At 32.9% G+C, this 21090-nt stretch overlaps 1 protein-coding gene across 4 annotated transcripts in view; it reads left to right on the plus strand.

Moving 5' to 3' along the window:
* RASA1 (RAS p21 protein activator 1) overlaps positions 1–21090 on the plus strand; it is a 115896-nt gene that overhangs the window by 56904 nt on the left and 37902 nt on the right. For all 4 annotated transcript variants that reach the window (XM_055563582.1, XM_055563579.1, XM_055563596.1 and 1 more), the window contains exons 2-9: positions 2318–2470; positions 3453–3592; positions 4172–4238; positions 7013–7130; positions 10176–10207; positions 14462–14514; positions 16662–16812; positions 18520–18598. In XM_055563582.1, coding sequence (XP_055419557.1) covers positions 2318–2470; positions 3453–3592; positions 4172–4238; positions 7013–7130; positions 10176–10207; positions 14462–14514; positions 16662–16812; positions 18520–18598 — 793 coding nt within the window. The remainder of the gene's footprint in view (positions 1–2317; positions 2471–3452; positions 3593–4171; positions 4239–7012; positions 7131–10175; positions 10208–14461; positions 14515–16661; positions 16813–18519; positions 18599–21090) is intronic.

Genomic DNA, 21090 nt, shown 5'->3' on the forward strand with positions numbered 1-21090 from the left:
GCAACCATCTTATCTGTGCAGATGCAGTTGAAATATTCTTGTTAGTATGATTCATCTTGATAATTTGAAGTGAACATCGATCAAGAAATTCTAAGTTTTCTGAGTAAGACCATTCAGGTTTTTTCCTTGAACCTCAGAGACTTGTAGCAGTGTAATGTTTGAACACTTTTGAGAATCACATTCAACTCCATATATGCTCATATGCCTATAATTTTGTTATAGTCGTAATCAAGAATTGACATGTTTTACCTAATGTGTTAAAAACTTAAGGGATTTTTGCATAAAGGGACTTACTTATAATCAGGAAACAAAAGTTGTTTATTTAGTTTTAAGTCTGTCTTGAACTGAATACGTGTTCGAATGCCAGAATCTTACAGAAAGTACTTAGATGTAAAAACTGAAAATCACAGATATAAGCCTTTAGCTATGGGTTTATTATAACATAGGATTGTGTAATGCCTCATGAACCTCCATGTATCATCTTACAGTGAGCTCACAAAATGAGATTAAAAAAAATCTTTTTAATTTTGATGTTTTCCTTAAAATACAACAGAAATTTAACATATCAAGTACACAAAAATACTTTGTTTCAAACTGTCCTTAATTTTGTCTCTATTGAACCTGTAAATCTGCTCTCTGTGTTAACTCCACTACTTCAGGTAATAAGGAATGTACCTGTTTGACATTCCAAAGTTGAACCATGTATTTTCACAGCTAAATAAACTTCGAGACTGGAATTTCAAAATTTTGTTCTGATCATCTGTAATTGAATTTTAGCTTTTCAAAGAGCTTTAAATGATCATTGGTCCAAGCCTTTCCTATTAGACTTCAAAAAACACAGATCTTAATAGTTAAATTTGCTTGTCAGTAGCCTCAAAGACGGAGAAGGCAATGGCACCCCACTCCAGTACTCTTGCCTGGAAAAATCCCATGGACGGAGGAGCCTGGTAGGCTGCAGTCCATGGGGTCGCTGAGGGTCGGACACGACTGAGCGACTTCACTTTCACTTTTCACTTGCATGCATTGGAGAAGGAAATGGCAACCCACTCCAGTTTTCTTGCCTGGAGAATCCCAGGGACGGGGAGCGTGGTGGGCAGCCATCTATGGGGTCACACAGAGTCGGGCACGACTGAAGTGACTTAGCAGCAGCAGCAGCCTCAAAGAATGGTTGAAGTGAAGACTAGGATTTTAGAGGAATGCAGTGTTTATTTGTTGTTCGGCTTCTTCCTCTAATACTAATGGTTTACAATTGTTTTTTCCTGTTAAGTTACAGTGAAGCTCCATGACTGTTTTTTCATTATTTTATTTGTCTTATACACAGATTTTCAAATAAATAGGTTGGGTTTTAGAAGAAAATTAAAAATAATTCTTGTGAGAACTTTTAAGTGTGTTTTTTTTGTAATAAACTAAGAAGTCAAGAATAGTAAACTTTCACTACATCAAGCTTACAGAAACAGTCATAGTACTTAAATAGTTTTGACTGTCAATTTATGGCTAGATAATATGTCAATGTATTGTTAATGTAAATGTTTATTGTTTTCCTCTCAGTGTTTCAAGTTAAGACTGTAAGTACCAAGGATAAATTTGGATGACTAATATAGTGAAAGTGTAAAAATATTTTATAACAATTACTTTGTAGATTTGTTACTATGCTCATATGAAAATTCCCGTTTGTTTATTTCAATCCATGTGGCTTTTATAGGCCTAGATTGGTAGTGTGAATGATGCTAGGGTTGTAGCCACTCATTTAAGCAGATTATCTAGTAGTATGGTAGGTAGAAGATAGTTAAATTGAGAGCAGGAAAATAGACAAAGTTATTATTTATTTTCCACCTGTTGTATTTGAAGAGTTCAAATGTGTGGTTATGGAGTGGATCATCTTAAGACAAAAGGAAATAACCAGTTTCATATTGAAATGGAAAATGAGAATAGTAGCCTTTAGACAGTATCATTTCCATTTGTCCATCTTACTCTTATTTTTCTAATTAGGCATTTGATTGTAAGAAGTGTTTGTATCTTGAACAGATAGACAGTTCTAGGGGTTCAAGAGATCGGCTGAAATAGAAGAGGTGAATATGTGAGGTGTTTAGTTAAGCCTGAGCTTTATACAACAGATTAAAAAGTGAGTAAATGAGTTCATTATTTTTGAGAGACTAGGAAATTAAAAATAATTGAGTTAAAATTGGAATGAATGTTTCAGAGTAAAATGTAAATGTTACATGTAGGTATGCAAAGTCTGTCATAGTATGTTTTTCAATTACCAATAGTAATTTTATGGTTTCTATTTTTATTCTTATGTTTTAACTTTCTTTCTTAGGTGGTATCATGGAAAACTTGATAGAACTATAGCAGAAGAACGCCTCAGGCAAGCAGGGAAGTCCGGCAGTTACCTTATAAGAGAGAGTGATCGGAGGCCAGGGTCCTTTGTACTTTCCTTTCTTAGCCAGACGAGCGTTGTCAACCATTTTAGGTAAGTCTTTATTCCTATTATGAGGCTACATCTTATAGCTGTTTTGCTGTAGTATTCATAAGTATACCTGCTGTAGTGACATTGAAATAATGGATAAAGAAATGTGTTTTCAATTAAATGATTTAATAAGTGTTTTAGAATAGATATTATTAATGCTTATATTTTTGTTTAAAAACAGTATTATTGGACTTTTTTGTGCTGATCATAAATATAGTTACTGCTTTTAAAATACAAAGAATTACAAAGAAACTTTGGTAAAGCAGAAATGATGGAAATGTATACTTTAAGATCACTGAGTGATAGAAAAATGCAGAAACTGTATTTTAAAAGTGCCCTTTATTTCATTTTACCTTCTCTGTTCTGAAACTCTTTCTAGACATTCATTCAGTTAAACAGGTATCTGGATTTTCAAGTACAGCTATAAAAGTCTGTATCAATATATTTACATATAGTATTGTCTTTGATTTCATTTTTATGGGAGATGTTGAAACAAATCTAGTGCCTGTAAAGTTAAATGATAAAGTGTTTGTATACCCTTAATTTTTAGATTTTAAAATATGCTTTAAAAGTACTATCATCACACATGTGGAATGTGAAATTATTATACTCTAAATATTTCAAGAGCTCTATAAGCTACTTTTAGCCTAAGAAAATTATTAAAATTGCTCTTTTGTCTTAAATATGGAAAGTAAGGAGAGGTATCTGAGGATGGATTTATAAATATTTTAATGAATTAAGTAATTGAGGTTTATAAGTCAGATATGTATTTCATTTCAAATGCATGCATATATCTTTTCAAAAAGAAATAGCCTCAACTAAATTGGATATGGTGAAGGTATTAATAAGTGGTATTTTAATACAGGGATGCAGGTAAAAGGAAAAGTATGAGAATTACAGATGTCTAATTTCTATGGAACTTGGTCTTAAAAATTGACTATAAAAGTTTTTCTTATATTGTATTTTTTTTTTCCTGTACAAATAGGATTATTGCTATGTGTGGCGATTACTACATTGGTGGAAGACGTTTTTCTTCTCTGTCAGACCTAATAGGTTATTACAGTCATGTTTCCTGTTTGCTTAAAGGAGAAAAACTGCTTTATCCAGTTGCACCGCCAGAGGCAAGTAAAATGTCTTTCAAAACTTGATTATTTCACTTTACTAATAGGATTAGCTCTTGTTCAGATTCTTGTGATGTTTATTATATAATTAAAGATTTAATTCTGGTTGTAGTGTCAGAGCAAAATTGGCAACTTCTTTTAAAAGAGTGATTTTACTTTGTGTTTACCAGATTTTTTATCATACGGTATGATGATACCCTAACAAATATTTCTTAGTAAATGAGGAGTAATTACTGATATCCTAGTACTAATGCTGAAGTTGCTCTAAGATTCTGAAATGTCTTGTGCATTATTGGAGAAAGGTTACTTTATATGTTCTGCAGTTTAGTTAAAATTAAGTGATAACTCATAATACCTGGTTAAAAACATTGGTTATACTGTTAAAAGAATTTTTGTAAAAACAAAAACACAACAAGATGAGCATTTCTAGGATTTGTATTTTTAGAGCCCCAGTAAAAAATAGTTTGATCCTAGGATTCTATAATGTGGATTTTTATTGACTTTTTATGTGGACATACCCAATTTGACTTTGACATAGAAAAGTTTTATTCTGTAAATCAATTTTTTTATGGTTTCTAGCCAGTAGAAGATAGAAGGCGTGTCCGAGCCATTCTCCCTTACACAAAAGTACCAGACACTGATGAAATAAGGTATTTTATAATATATTTTCATTTATAGGCATTTGAAACAGACTTGGAAAATTTGTAGCTCTTGGACTAGGAAGGTTTTGAAATTGAGGAAAGAGCATCCAGCAAAGCATGTCTTTAATGTTACGTCCATTGTTCCTGTCTCCCTGTGTTGGCTTACCTGTTCAGACTGTGGATTTGGATCAGAGAAGCCACAGTGAAGATGACAGGAGAAGTAACTTAGCTTTTATTAGACTATCTTACAAAGTAAGGAGAGGGCTGTTATATTCAGTACTCTATTTTAATTTGTATTACATGACATTTATGCCTCAGCTGTAAATGGTTACTCAAGTGATTTAATTTTTATTTTACATAATGAGTGAATAATTTTGTTATTAATGGTATAAAACTATAGAACATAATAAATTGTGTTTTTTATTATATAAATTATATAGTTTGTTTTTATTATGTCTGCATAATTTGATTTATTATATGAGTTGATAATGATCAAATTTACTATATAATTTGATAATCAATTATCAAATTATCTGTATCTTTCTGTAAGCTACCAGCTTTCTGATTTGTTTCTTACTCATAAAATGTTAAGGCTACTTTGAATAATTACTGGCCCTGAGTTAAACCTTCTCATGGAAATCAACAGCAGCATTTAAAATGTAGTGATAACCTTTGGAAGGTACTAAAAGCCAAAGACAGTAAAACTGTTGGTGCCTTAGCACAAATCAAGACAGTGTAACAAATATATAGTGTTTTTCACTGCCCCATACTTGGAGTTAAAAATCGCTCTAATATGGTAAACATCAATAGATACATAATTCATGTAAATGAATAAATGAGTAAACCTATTTAGGGTATCAGTTTTTAAAAGTGTAAATGGTTCCTGAGAGACCCTCCAAAAGTTGAATACTTCTGATATAGGAAGGTGAAAATTTAAACATGAATTAGAATGACATAAATATGTATGAAGTTTTGAGTCTTTTTAAGTTTGTATATACCTGAGAGGGCTTCCTTGGTGGCTCAGACAGTAGTCTGCCTGCAGTGCGGAGATCTGGGTTTGATCCTTTCATTGGCAAGATCCCCTGGAGAAGGAAGTGGCAACCCACTCCAATATTCTTGCCTGAAAAATCCCATGAACAGAGGAGCCTGGTGGGCTACAGTCCATAGGGTTGCAAAGAGTTGGACATGACTAAGCAACTAACACACACAAATAACTGAGAAGTTTTTTTTCTTAAGGAAGAACATCTGAAGATAAATAAAATTTAAAGCACTTTAACCTGTTTTGAAGAAAAATGCAAAATAATACATAATGAATTTTAGGATTATGTTATGTTATCTTTCTAGGTGCTAGTAAGCTTTTTATTTTCTTTTTTTTTTTTTTTTTTGCATCATAAAAAGTTGGTAGTATAACAGCAATAAAAGAAGTAAACAATTTAAAAAAACCTCTTATGACTGCATTTGGCCAAAAATGAAACATGACATTTCTCATTTCTCTCTGACTTCTTGTCCATATGCACTCCCTTTTTACTTATGATTATTTTCTTAATGTATCTATTTGGTTCTGGAAAAGAACAATTTATTTGGCTAAGTGGTTATGTCTGCCACCTTTCAGCTAGTAAAATATTGGTCACGGTTAAGACCTTTAGAATCAAGGTAGAATGCAGTATTCTGTGCTTATTCAAAATGAGTGTATTTCAAGCATGATACTACTCCAAGTAACCATGAAGCTTCAGATAGTCTAGAGAAAAACAATGTTTTCAAAGACATGAGAAGAGATTTACTTACTACGTCTTTGGTTTGTATATTAAGTTTGAGTATTTGGTTTGAATATTAAGACTGAAAGGCAAATTTGATTAAATAAATACATATATATGACAGATAAGGATATAGATACAGGGTTAGTGGTAGCATTCAGTCAATCTTAAAATCTTAATCACTCAAAAGCATTTGTTCAAGCCTAAAAGGAAAAGTTCAAGGAATTATTAATGGGTTTTATATTGATGAAATACATTAACAATTTTTTAGTTCTGTGATTGGATTAAGATTGAAAACATCTAGATAACAATGAAAGTAAACTATAGTGTGTGTGTGTGTGTGTGTGTGTGTGTTTGTTTGTTTGTGTGTATCCCTCCACTTGGATATTGATGACAGAAAAAACATGCATATATTTTCATACCACTTGGTTCTACTTTTGGAGAAAGAGTGCTGTACTTGTTGGACCGTGATAGCTGAGTGGATTAAATAAACCCTATTTTTTTTTTTTTAATGAGAGAAATGTTAGTTTCATAAGCATCTGTGTGAAAAGGCTAAATATGCTTATTTAAAATCAACTTTTTATAAAGTAACCTGTGTATGTGGAATGAGTTCATGTTTATGTTTATAATTTTAGTTTAACCTACTTTTGAAAGAGTAATAACATTGAAACTTAAATTTTAAAGTTCAGTTTTCTTGTAGTTACACCCCCAAAGCTGTAATATATGTATAATTACTGTCCACATAAATTCCAGTTTGAGTCTAATAATAATCCAGTGATATAGATAGTAAAATTACCATTATTAAACCCATTTTACACATGATGAAATTCAGATTCAGGTTTACAAGTATCTTCAAAGTTTTACATGTAAATGATGACAGAAACAGATCAAAAATCTAGGGTATCTGACTTTTAAAAAAAACCCTTGCATTTTTATAGTATTATCTCTGTGATGTGGTATATGATCATGTAAATTTCCATGTTTCAAAATTTCATTTAATTTTGATAACTTCATAATTACTATTTTCAGTTTCTTAAAAGGAGACATGTTCATTGTTCATAACGAATTAGAAGATGGATGGATGTGGGTTACAAATCTAAGAACAGATGAACAAGGTCTTATTGTTGAAGACTTAGTAGAAGAGGTGGTAAGTTTTATTTTTTCTTCTCCTTCTTAAAACTTTAAATACTTCTTAAATTTGAAACTTGCCCATAATCAGGGAAATCAGCTATAGATACATTTCTTTTATGAAACCTTAATTCATAAGTGCAAGTAATTTTTCATTAAAGTGCATTTACTGTTGGTAAATGCTATTTATTTGTAAAGCACACATCCAAGTTAACCACATCATTCTGTAGCTGCCAATTTTCAGAAAATTTTCATGAGTTTCTGAGAATTAAAAATGTTTTAACGTTTGTGCTTGTTTGTATCCCTTTTTAAAAGTCGTCTTGGTCTTCCTCATAAATGATGTTATGTCAAACTGACTGTGGAATCTCAAATGGCTGCACATGTTTGCTTTCAAATTCTTTATCTCCCAAATATATGTATAATTTTCTAGTAACCTTGGAGAAATTTAGTTACATTACATGTATATTATCACAAGGTTTTATATTGTGAATATTTGGCTTGTTTTCAGTGTCATCAAAAAGTACATTAAATAATTCTATGTGTGCATTTTTAGATACAGATCAGCATTCAAGCAGCATTTGCACTTCAAATACAGTATTCAGTATCACGAAAACATATTAAACGTTATATTATAGTTTAGGAATTCACTCATTTGGATTTGTCCAGCAGGATGGAATGGTTTTCTGTTATTCTTTCCACAACCTTCAGAGTGGCTATTTTTAAATTATGCCTTGAACCTGGTAATATGCTGAAACCTGTGCTCTGATTATTGTTCCAGGAGGACGGCAGTGGAGAATATTTTTCTTTGCTATTAATTCTCTTGTCTGCCTATTCTGGCAGCCAGATCTTGATATGTAGAAGTAAAACATACTGAGGAAAAGTGGGAAGAGTTGAGGAAATGGTATGATACATTCCATACTCATAGTCACATCGTTAATTAGGTAGAAGAGTTGGGATTAGAACTAAGGCCTAGATTAGAATTCTGTATTCTACAGCAGAAGAGGTATTTATTCTCTGTGGGCAAGGTGTATTCAAACTGGAGAATCTTATTATCTAGTTTTACTAAAAAGTTTCTTCATAGTATGTTGAATTTTCTTCCTGCTGTAACACACCTACCCTCATTATGCTGATTGTTTAAAGGAATTGAAGTATAGTTAAACTTTTCTTTCGAGCTCTTGGGACTCTGGGTCAAATTTAACAAAACAAATTTTAATAAGGATAAGTGAAAATTATCTGATGAATACAGAAAAAAAAAATCCAGTTTGAGATAAAGGAGAAATGACCTAACATAAAAGGAAAGAAAAAAAGAACAAGTTAACAGCCCAATATGAGTTAACGATGTGATGTGGCTGTTAAAAATGAATATGGTCATACTTTGAATTAGTAGTGGAATAATAATCCCAAATTAAAATTACAGTTTTTCTCGAATATTTAGAATGGTCTTTATTGGGACATAGTTAATCCTTGAAGGTTAAAGAGCCATTTGGTGATTATCTAGATTTCAGACATGTGGTTGGTGATTAGATTTGAGAGAGTTTCCACTGTGACATTCTAATTTTAATTACCATTCACCAAACACATTTGTTCTGTTATGTCTTAATTCTAGAATATAAGCTCTCTGAGGATTTTTGTCTCTGATTCAGTGATATGTCGCCATTGCCCAGAATAATGCCTTGCAGTACAGGCAGTCAGTCAGTGTTTGCTGAATGAATGGCTGTCTCTATGCCTCTTCTTTTTCATCTTCCTTGACATTCCTACCCTGCTGGACTGATTTGGGAAATCTGACTGTCTCTCAGTTCAGCTCCGATGTTGCCTTTTTTCTTTCAGAGAGATTTTATGCTTTCTGAGACTAAATTGTTCTTGTGTTTTTCCATAGCACCTTGTTAACTTTGTATCCCATTACATTGTAAAATAAATTTATTCTGTAAACTCCCCTTTGGGTAAGAAAATAATGCATTTTGTTTTTATGTCATTTTGTGTTTTTAGTGTTTTGTAGTATAGAAGGCATTTAGCAAGTATTTGATTTTACTTTGGTTAGATATTTGAGTGAGGACCAAATTGAGAGAAGTATTAGTAAATCTACATATACTTAGTCCATTTTTCTATTCCCACCTTTATTTTTCAATGGAAACTTGATGCCACAGTATACTGGCTGGGTATTAGGACTACAATTCAACAGATACTCAGTGAAAATTATGTGCCCAGCTTTGTGCTAGTGGTTTGGTGGTAGTTGGTATTAACAAAGAATGACTACGGTCTTAAGATGCTTATAGCCACAATAATGAAATTAATATCACCCAGTATATTATAGCAATATCTAATAGAGTAAGGTAAAGTTCAAGAGATGATGAAAGATGTCTTTTCTATTCAGAGTAGAAGTTGATATTTATGTTTTAGGGACGCAGTGTTATAGAGTAGGGACTGTGTTTGAGAGATCCTGCCTACACAGTTTAGGTTTTAACTAATAGCTAGGAAAGTAGTGAGTGGAAAGGGCATTCTGAGTAAAAAAGAACAAACGACAGTGGTGGGAGAATGTAGATTAGCAAAGAGGCAGTTTATGTGCCTCTATATACCATGGTTACGGTATATAGATACCTAAAGAGAAGTGAGATCGGAAACGTAGACTTGAGTCATATGATAAAGGATTCTGGTTGTAAAGTGAGGAATTGTAGGGAGTAGAGAAGTGTTAAAGGTCTTGTTTTTAAAATTTGTTTATTTTTGTTTTGTTTGCTGTTTCTTAATGCAGGGCGGAGCTGAAGTTGAAACTGATGACTCCATATTGGAGTGGTGTGGGGCACAGAGGTAGTTATACTAGTTGGGCTACTGTTAATAGTTTAAGAAAAGGAAGGAAAAGTGCCTGGATTAGAATAATCGCAGAGAGAGAGAGGGACTAAGGGGAAGAGTTTTGAAAAGACTTTACATAAACAGAAACACCTTTTCCTGTATATACATAAATAAATATGAAGGTTGGGGTGTAGATATATTTGAAGATACAATTTTATTAATTTAATCAAAAATATGTTAATAGTTACATAAAATACTGTCTTGATGTCTTCCCCTTTAGGGCCGGGAAGAAGATCCACATGAAGGCAAAATGTAAGTTTGTGTTAATTATTAAAAGGAAAAAATATACTGTACAATTACTAATTGGAAAACTTTGATCTAAAAATGTTTTAGAAGAAAAGTGATATTTTTTTGAGCTGATTAAAAAATTTATTTGACTCAAGAATTGATTTCTGTTTTCTTAAGGACCTAGTGATAATGAAGGTGGCTTATACCTACATACAGCTCTTAGATCACCAAACTAACGACTTTTTGATTAACAGTAAACAGTACATTAATAACATTATGAATATCATAATTCCTCATACTTTGTTTTCTTGTTGATTACTTCTTAGTATTTCTTTTTGTTGCCATATCTTTTATGTACTTTATAGTTCAGTTTTTGTTTTGTTTTTTTAAAGTCAGAGAACTTTCCCCTGAATTATAATTCTTTAGCATATTAATGGCACCCCACTCCAGTACTCTTGCCTGGAAAATCCCATGGACCGAGGAGCCTGGTAGGCTGCAGTCCATGGGGTCGCGAAGAGTCGGACATGACTGAGCGACTTCACTTTCATTTTTCACTTTCATGCATTGGAGAAGGAAATGGCAACCCACTCCAGTGTTCTTGCCTGGAGAATCCCAGGGACAGGGGAGCCTGGTAGGCTGCCGTCTGTGGGGTCACACAGAGTCGGACACGACTGAAGTGACTTAGCAGCAGCAGCAGCAGCATATTAATAAGATTCTTCAAGGACTTTGTTTTTATAATTTTTTTAAGGCAGATTTTAAGTGTCTTAGAAGCGCTAATTCAAAGGCTGGGTATTACTACACTTAGCGCTTGCCACATTCTTCCCTTATTAGTTGCTCTTACAGGTCATTGTTCCTCATGGGGTTTCAGCTGTGCTCTAGTTTATTAGTGTCCTTGAAGATCTTTCTAAGTGTCCTTCTCATCCCATTTGATATTTATTTGCATATATGTTTTCTTTTAAAGACCTTACCTCTTAATTCCAATTCTGTTTTACTCATATTATTTTAACTGACTGTTAATCTTCTAATGTTTTCAGTGGAATACTTTTTATTACCTTCCTATTGGCAATTATGGGTGGCATTGAAGACTTGCTTCTCAAGTGTTTATTCTGTTCTAACCCTTAGAACATGAAAACATTAAGCCAAATACTGTGCTTTCAGTTATCTAATTTAGTGTCCACTCTTCTTTAAGTGAAGCATGAGATATTTTCTGAGTTTATTTTCTTTATTGTTCTATGCAGCTGCTAAGGTAGGCTCCATCAGTGAGATTATACTTTGTTGATTGTACTAGTTTGAGGTCTTCTCACTACATATGTGAGGAGTTACAAATTCTAATTATTGTTGGAGGATGCATACAGCTAGTGAAAGCAGATGAACTGAGTCAGGTGTATGTATTCCCATTTTTCTCAAATTACAGTAATGTTAATCTTTCTTATTTTCCCTCTTTGATAGAAATTAAGGTACATGGAACTGTTTCCCTACTGTTTTCTATTATATATTTCCCTACTGTAATTTTTTATATACTGCAAATGTGATAAATGGAAACTATCATTCACTGTTTGTATTAGGGAAGGCTAGGAAGTCAGTGGCTTCCCAGGTGGCTCAGTGGGTAAAGAATCTGCCTGCAGTGCAGGAGATGTGGGTTTAATCCCTGGGTCGGGAAGATCCCCTGGAGGAGGGAACGGCAGCCCACTCCAGTATTCTTGCCTGGAGAATCCCATGGACAGAGGAGCCCAGAGGGCTGTAATCCATAGGGTCGCAAAGAGTCGGACATGACTGAAGCGACTAAGCACACACACAGGAAGTCAAAACTAGCAAAAGTTTGCCTGCAGTGAGGTGCACACACTAACTGATGTGTCAAAGTTTAGGAGTCTAGTGTTAACAGAAGCCTCCTGATTTCCAAGAGAACCGAGAAACATAGATTTATATCTCCATTAAAATAATGCCATGGATTGTTTTTGAAAAGGGGAAAAAAAGAGGTCAAATACCAGTAAACATCTAAAGCTATGTCCAGTTTTTTAAGTATAAACTGTAACTCCCACTGGCATTAGGAAATCTTTTTTTTTTTTTTAAATAATATCATTGTGATTTTTCCATTTTCTGAACTTCATAATTTTCTACTCATTTGGTATTTAGCATAAGATAAATTTGCATTGTTGGTTTATTTTATGTATTTGTCAGCTCCCTGTAACTTCTTAAGGTGTTGACTGGCAGTAGAGCATCCTCATTAACATCCTGGAGTGCTCTTTGAGACTAACCAGAAGGTATAACTAGCTTTATTCCTTTGATGTAATGATCACCTCCCAGTTGGTTTTGCTTGACACTTTAGTTTCCTCAAATCCTCTCTTCCAACAGCTAGAACACCTAAAACATGTATCTGACTGTATTACTTTTCACTTAAAATTCTTACCTGATTTTCTACCTTAGCAGAGTCTGAAAAGTTTTCCTGATCCAGCCCTTGTTTCCTTTCAAGTCCCATCTCTTGTCATTTTTAGTTTTATATCCTCCTCTCCAGCTTGTAGATCTTCAAATGTGTATCACTGTTTTTTCTCCTTTGCTCAAGCTACTTCCTAGGCCAGAATTCCCCTCTGTTGTGTTGTTTAATGCCTGTTCTTACTTAGAGACTTAACTCATTTATCACTCTTGCCAGCAAGTCTTCTGTAATCTTCTCCCTTACACACCCTACAGAATTGGTGCTCTGTTATTCCAAAAATGCCCTCAGCATGTACCTATCACAGTGCTTTATTATATTTTCTACATTCTTTTTATAGTTATACAATATTTATGTTCCTTTTTCGTACTAAAAAGAGGTCTTTCCTAAGGTCACAGACCCATTTTTCTATTATTGATACAAACCATGTGCTTGAAATAGATTCATTTTACATATAGGTGGTAAATCTCTGAGTGAGGAAACTCGGATCTAATCCTTTCAGAAAGTGGTATTGCTGATTTGTTGTATAAATGCCATTTGTTGCCCAACACCCCACCCCACCCCCACCTTTATATTCCCCTTTTCTCTTTTATTCTACCTATAGAAGTATAGGATAGGCCTTCAAGGTCATCTAATCAGCTCTCCCCTAGAATACAGAAATCTCGTTCTGGCATTGTAATAAATGGTCATTTCGGCCATAGTTGAATGCAGTATGGAACTTTACTGCTTTTTAGGGCAACCTGGACTATTCCAGATATTGTATACTTGTTTTACATTATTCATAATTAGCATTGGGAGCCTCAGGGAGTCTGAATTAGTGAGTTAATTGTTAGAATAAAATTAAAAAGAGGATTTAAATGTTTAACATTTTATTCATGTGAAGAGATAAAAATCCAGTTTTATTTTATACTCTGACCAGTAATAATGTAGATAATTTAAAACAGTGGTGAACAGCCTCTAAATTTGTAACATTGGATTTTAGGGCAAGTATATGTCTTAATTTTACAGCATTATTTTTAATCATGACTGAAAAGAACAAGTTGGAAAGTAAAATACTATACTAGACCCTGAGAATATATTGTCAGCTTGGTATTAACATACATGTGTTAATTGGCAAGATAGATAATAGTCCTTCAGGTACATGAGAGATTTTAAGTAATTTAATCACTAGTAATTAATTTTTTTAATCCAGATGTATCATTTTTTTCTGAGGTAAATTATTTAAATACTTTATTATATGCAGTAGATTTTGGCTGTAATGTCTTCTATAACATTTTCTAAAGTCTTAAGTATCAGAATATAAAATATTGTAGCAATCTGATATGATAGGCCATTAGCTCAAACAGATATCTACTCTTTCTCATCACTCAATCTTATTTTCTGGCTTTCTGTAAAGTATCAGTCCACCACGTTGACTGAAAAGGGAGAACTTTCACGGAAGTTCGCTTTGAGAGAAGTATGAGAAAATTAATTGACTAATCTTTTTTTGGCAGTTTTGGTGGGCTCTACCTGTACCACTCCCCACTCCTAATAAAAAGAAAAGAATACTAGCTATGATAATAATTTGTCATTATCAGAATTAAATCCTATTTTTTGTATTGGTAATTAATATGGAAATTGTAGTTCATACTAGACGGCCCATTGTATATTTTGTTGTTTACAAAACACCTGTTTACAGATGTTTACAAAGTGTAGTAATAAATGTCAAAGGAATGAGGTCATTTGAATTGCATTACATTTATTTCATTATGTCAGCTTGAATTAAACTTAACTGTATTGTGTTATTTAGTTTTGATTTAGTTAACAGCAAAAAAGACTTTTTGATTTACATATTTTATTCTCTTTTTAAGATGGTTCCATGGGAAAATTTCCAAACAAGAAGCTTATAATTTACTAATGACAGGTACTTATATATTCACTTTACTTTTCTAATGTTATTTAAAAAAAAAAACAAAAAACACTTATCATGTGTTTTGCCTTTAGTATTCTTTTGATTTTTATGCACACTGTAATTTCTTGCCCAGCACAGAGAAATTGGTATTTCTGGTGTTTTTCAGCTGAAAACATACATGCAGTATAAAATTCAGTGCACAGTGTGTTTTCTTTCTGGACCAGGTCCCTACAGTCGTCCTTAGAAGCAGTGCCAGATGAGTTTTTTCCTGTATTTCTAGAAGTTTTCTGTCTGTGTGTGCCTGCCTGCCTTACCGCAGTGTATATACCTTAATACATACCTCCTCACACATTCTCACAGGAACATGCAACACACTTTTTTCATTTTAATACATATTTTGGGAGATTATTCCGTATCTGCATATTTAAAACTTCATTCTTTTTAATGACCATAAACTTTCCATTGTATAAATACCATAATTTGTTATAAGTTTCCTATAGAGCAATATTATGTTTTCATTTTCTCGTTTAGGCACAGCAAATGTTCTTGAATTTATCTTTATACACTTGTAGAATTATATACTCGGGCCTTATTGAAAATATAGTTGTTTTAATATTTCATAAAACTTGTTACAGAGATAGGCAAAATAAAAATTGAATGTATTGTGGGTTTATTATTTAAAAGAAAAAGTATTCCATCATTCATCCTAACTAAAACTTAAGATTAAATTTAATTACCAAATATGTCTTCAGTAAGCCATACTTTAGAAGGCCTTCAGACAAGTTTAATAATCTGTAATTTATAAGTCTTAGTTCTTTAAAAAAAAAACGACCAGAGTTCAGTAGTTTCTGTATGCAGTGAATAAACTACTGGTTATTTAAAACTGTTATCTGAGTTACTGTTCAAGCCATGGGGCATTACATTTAATTGAATAATACTTTGTTCTTCTGAAACAGTTGAGGCAGTTTTATTAAGTATTCAATTATATTGTGAGGATATAGATTAGAAATAAAGAACATGATAATGCCATATGGTAGTAACAGATGAAATGCTAAACCAAAGTGACATCCTTTCTGCTTTCAAAGTGGCACCAAAATATTTATTTTAATGAATTTACTGCATTTTGAAAATAGTTTATATTTTTTGAATTTGCACCAAATACCTGAGGCACTCACTGTTGTTTTAGGCATGTAAATTAAAAAAGAACTAAACTTAATTTTCTTAGTTTTTATTTCCTTTGGGTCATGTGCTCTTTTAAGAGTCGGGTGATTTCCCGCCCTGAAAGGTACACATAAGCACTTGCAGGCACAATTTTGCAATAGTTCCTATTCTTTGTATTGAACATAAAACTACTTGGTAGCAAGTGGTTTGGCTTGATGATTGGAACTATTAGTAACTTACAGAAAAACATCTGATATTTTAAGTTTTCATTGTGCTTTCCCAAAAGCAATCAAGTTCTGATCTTTCCTATGTCATTAGGACTTAAACAGAGAAAAGGTAGAAAAGCATCAGTGGTAAGAGTCATTGCTAATTGCAGATGTCAAAAAGACTTCTCTAAAATTAATATGAAATATCTGATATATGATTTGCTGCTAATGATTTTTTAAGATCATGCCTTTTAAATGAAATATAGTGCATGTGTATTAATTTTGATTAGGTACACAAATATTTCAGTTGTTTTCATCTACCTTTATAAGTTTTTGCTACTATTTTATTACAATTATGACTTTTTAATGTTTAATCAGAAGTATTAAGTACAGAGTATGCGAAAGTAAAATTCACTTCAACTTTTTTTTCACTTTTCTTATTATGAGATTTGCAAACAGTGTAGCAGTTTTAGCCAGTACCCCCTACCTGTGGTTACAGTATTCTTTCCAAGTTATGACAGATATGTATATTATTAACCAGAAGTCATTGCTGTAAACTTCTGCCCTGTATTTTTATGTAATAAAGACAAGTAACATCATGGGTGGTTGTGACTCATAAACCAGAAAATACAAAAAAATAATTGCCTTAAGATTTTTTATTGTAAAACAAGTACCTGGTGAAAATTAAAATTTGTATATGCTTTTGAATGTACTTTGTAATTATACTACTTAACTCTTTTTCTTTTGTAATTTGATAATTAGGGAATAAAACTAACAGATTAATTTTTACAGTTGGTCAAGTCTGCAGTTTTCTCGTGAGGCCGTCAGATAATACTCCTGGGGACTATTCACTTTATTTTCGGACCAGTGAAAATATTCAGCGGTTTAAAATATGTCCAACACCAAACAATCAGTTTATGATGGGAGGCCGATATTATAACAGGTAAGTTGGGAGAAATTTATAGTTCTCTTTTACTTTTGGTGAGTAGAGTTGAAATATCATAAATAATAGTTTATCAGAATCAAAATTATATAAAAGTTTCTGACTCTGTAATATTTGAAATTATAAGACATTTAATGTAATTTAGTCATGTCCAAGGATTTTTTAGACATTGTCAAACATGAATATAAATTAATAATTTATTTCTTTCAAAATAATGTACATAATTTTTTGATTATTAATGCACAGGTTATTTGCAGCAAATTTGTTAGTAAGTTAATACATTATCTGTAGGAAACAGAACATCTAATCTAAGAAAATGTATTAGTCTTTTATCAGTGAGACATTTTAATAGGAAGAAAGTTAAAGAATGACCTAAGACTTACTAATATTGTTACCCACCAATATTAGGTTTTTCCCAAGCTGGTATTAATTTGTAATTGTTGGTTCCTACTTTTCACCTTTAAAATTCTTTGCTTGTCTCATTCCCCTCACCCTATCATGTTAAATGCTGTCTCTGGTATTTAGTTCATATTCATTTGTACTTTTTTTTATTAATCTTTTCAAGTCTTCTGTTTTACTTTTTAATATTATACTTTATTTATATTTAATTTGAAATAATTTTGTAGTAGGGCAAAGATATTTTATCATCAGCGATAAATATATATGTGTGTATATATACACATATGTATCTCCAAAGATAAAAGATATATACATTTCAACTATTCTTTCAGTAGGAAGAACTATGAAAAAAAGTGAATATATATCCAGCTATATATAAATACACACCTATGTGTGTATAAGACAGTTATTGGATCAGTAGGAAAACCATGAAAAAATCAAGTGATAAATTAACAAGATGTTTTGAGAAATGTTGCCTAGCTGTCACTAAAATATCCTTTCCTCTAGTGTATTAAAGGAAAGTTAAAAATTCTAGGTTTTACATATTTAGGACAGTAAAATGGCAAACTGCCTATAGAGAAACATTTTTATACTTAGAAAAACTCATGTTAAAGTTTGTGTTAAAATACATTATATAATGTCATTTTCAGTTTTTTATTTGTAATATTTTCCAAATATATTTTATAGTGTTTTAATCAAAATCATCAGTAAGCCTTTCCTGCTGTAGCTGTAATCCTACATATAAGATTAGCTCCTGGTCTGCCTGCCTTCTTCCTTCCTTCCTCCCTTTTTTGTTTCTGCTTTCACCTGCTATTTGTCTTATGACTCCATCTTATTATAAAAGCAGAGTATGTAAATGATAACTTTTGATAAATTATCAATGATAATTTATCATTCGGATGATAAAAATTCTTAAGTTTAACCTGAACTAACTACTTGCTAAATAAATGTGATTTGTCTGTCATTTCTTGCTCTATCTCTGATATTTTTGTCTCAAAAAAAAAAAAAGGAAAAAAAAGTAGACTTTAAATCCTTTCCTCACATAGTGATGCTTGGAGTAGTGTGTAGAAAATTGAAATCTCTGAGTCAAGTATTTCTGACCTGTAAATCAATATTAGGAACATTCTTGCTTTTCTAAAGTAATGTGACTGTAATGATCATATATTCTATTAATATATTCTGGCTATATACTTTGGAAAAAAAACTTGCAAACAGATAATCCTTGCTAACAAGGTTTGTGTGTATTTTTAAGATTTGCAATTTTTATGAGACAAATTATGTCAGTGTTAGTAATTTTTATTTTAACAGCATTGGGGACATCATAGATCACTATCGAAAAGAACAAATTGTTGAAGGGTATTATCTTAAGGAACCTGTACCCATGCAGGTCAGTGTTGTTTTTCTTTTTGCAGTAATCAGCTTTTTAATTTAAAATGCTTTTTTTGGTGATATGGTTATGCACACATCCATGCATTTGAAATTGGATAAAATTTAAAACTGCTGATTATTCAGATTCTTTCAGAAAGTGAATATTTGTAAGAGAATCTCTTAGTTTTATGTTGGTTCTAGATAATTAGGAAGTCCTTGGTGGCTTTTTGAGAGTAGAGGGAGTGGTGGAGACAGAAGCCAAGTTGCACTGGGTCAAGGAGTGAGTTTGTTGGAGGCAAAAGTGGAGACAGCAAGGATAAATCACAGCCAGGTTTATCTAGGTGAGCTTGGGAAGTAAAGAAAATAAAAAACAGTAGCTAGAAGATGATGTAGGTATAAAGGGGTTTAAATTTATAACTTCTTTGTTTTATTTGCCTGTAGTTTTATGGTGAGAGAGTTTTGAGCATGTGTGTACTTGAGGAAAGTGAGTGGTGGGTGAGGGATGGGGTAGTGGCAGTACTCCATGTATAAGGTCCTAGAGAAGGCTAGAGTGACTGAAATCCAGAACATAAGAAGGACTGGCCTTGAACAAGAGCTCCTGCTGAACGCTAGTTGATTAATGTCTAGGTGATTGATCAGCATCTGTATCTTGCCCATACTTCCTAAAGTGTGGTCGGTAAAGGGTTGTAGCAGGATAAGTAAAAGGTACTTCAAAATAGTGATTAAGAATTTTCCTATGTGGAAAATGGGTGTAGTGAATTTCCCGGGATGTAAAGAAGGATTGTGAGGGTTTTTGGGTCCCCACTAAACTTCCACAGTGATTTGTAGTGTCTTGAGCGTCTCATTATTTCCTCCTAACCAATTAGTTTCTGACCGTTATAGCCGACTATTAATTGCTAATTAAGAGAGAAACATTATTCTGATGCTTAATATACATTTAAGAATCATCTTGTCACATTTTAATATAATCTTGCTTCATTTCCTCATGCTTTCCTGGTAGATGGAAAGTTCATGAGGGCAGTTTTGTGTTGTGTTTCCAGTGCTTTGTTGCGATCTCCATGTTAGCTTCTTCCTGTTTGCCTTTCAAGTTTACATCTCAAGTTTCACTTCCTTGTTGACACCTTCCTAATATCTGTAGTTAGCAATTATGTACCACTTTTGTTGGGGCTTCTCTGGTGGCTCAGATGATAATCTGCCTCCAAGGTAGGAGACCCAGGTTGGATCCCTGGGTCGGAAAGATCCCTGGAGGAGGGCATGGCAACCCACTCCAGTATCCTTGCCTGGAGAATCCCATGGACAGAGGCTACAGTCCATGGGGTCGCAAAGAATCAGATATGACTGACTGACACACACCCCCCCAGACCCCTTTTGTTGGCAGTTCTGGCAGAATTTGCCTAACGTTTTTCTACGTAGTATGGTATGTGCTTTCTAGAAACCACTGCTTAGGATCTTTTTATTGGATCAGAGATGCCTTTACCTACAAATGATGGATCCTGCCACTCACTTCTGTTGCTGTATTCTGCATTCTAATTCAGATTGGCTTTTTGAGTAATAAATTTTATTTGCTCACAAGTCATGCACACATTTTTCCCATCCTAAATTTGTCTTATTAGAATTTTCTAACTAAATTTTTTATAGTTAGAAAAATAAGTAGCATTTGACATTTAGTAAACTTTTTTCTAAAATTATAGCATAGTTTTAAAACTTAAACTTACTTCAGATATACATTGTGCCTTATTCTTGTGTCACTGTTTCATAACTGAACAAACTTCCAAGTATTATCATTTGCAAAAGTGCCTATAATGCTTTCAGTACTTCAGAAATAACTGATGCTGATTACAGAGCAATTTGATTACTTCATAGAAACCATTAAATGCTATTTGAAGTCAATTATTTGGGGCCTGGAGTAAAAGTAGTTTACAGAAAAATTTGAGAATCGTAACACTTACCTGTTCTTCCCAGAAGGATTCTAACTGTTAGAGAACCCAAAGGCTAGTAATGTCCTTTTATTATTGTAAAAGTGATTAGCTAACAGAATCAGCTCATTCCCCCTAAGGTTACCCTGCATGCCCCTACTCAGGATAAGACGCTGAAAGAGAAAGCACAGTGGTCTTTTACTTGGTGGAACTAACACTTCCTGAGACAGACACTAGAAGAAAGGAGGAGCCTTTTGAACACTATTTTAGACACCATGTCTAACATGTATTAATTTATTTAACTTTTTAAACAATTTGATGAGGTTGATTCTGTAATTATGCCCATTTTACAGATAGGAAAACTGGGACCAGAGAAGGTAAGTAAATTACTTAAGGCATCAAGTCATCCTTGACTCCTCTTTTTGTCTCTTACACTCTGTATCCAAACTGTCAGGATCATCATGCCATCTCTGCCTTCAAAGTATATATATAGAATTAACCATCACCAGAAATATTTTGGGCCTGGAGTAAAAGTATGTTCCAATAGAAGTTTGAGAAATGCAGCACTTACCTATCTTTCCCAGCAGGATTCTAA

This window comes from Bubalus kerabau, chromosome 1 (assembly GCF_029407905.1).
Source record: "Bubalus kerabau isolate K-KA32 ecotype Philippines breed swamp buffalo chromosome 1, PCC_UOA_SB_1v2, whole genome shotgun sequence".
Taxonomy (NCBI): domain Eukaryota; kingdom Metazoa; phylum Chordata; class Mammalia; order Artiodactyla; family Bovidae; genus Bubalus; species Bubalus kerabau.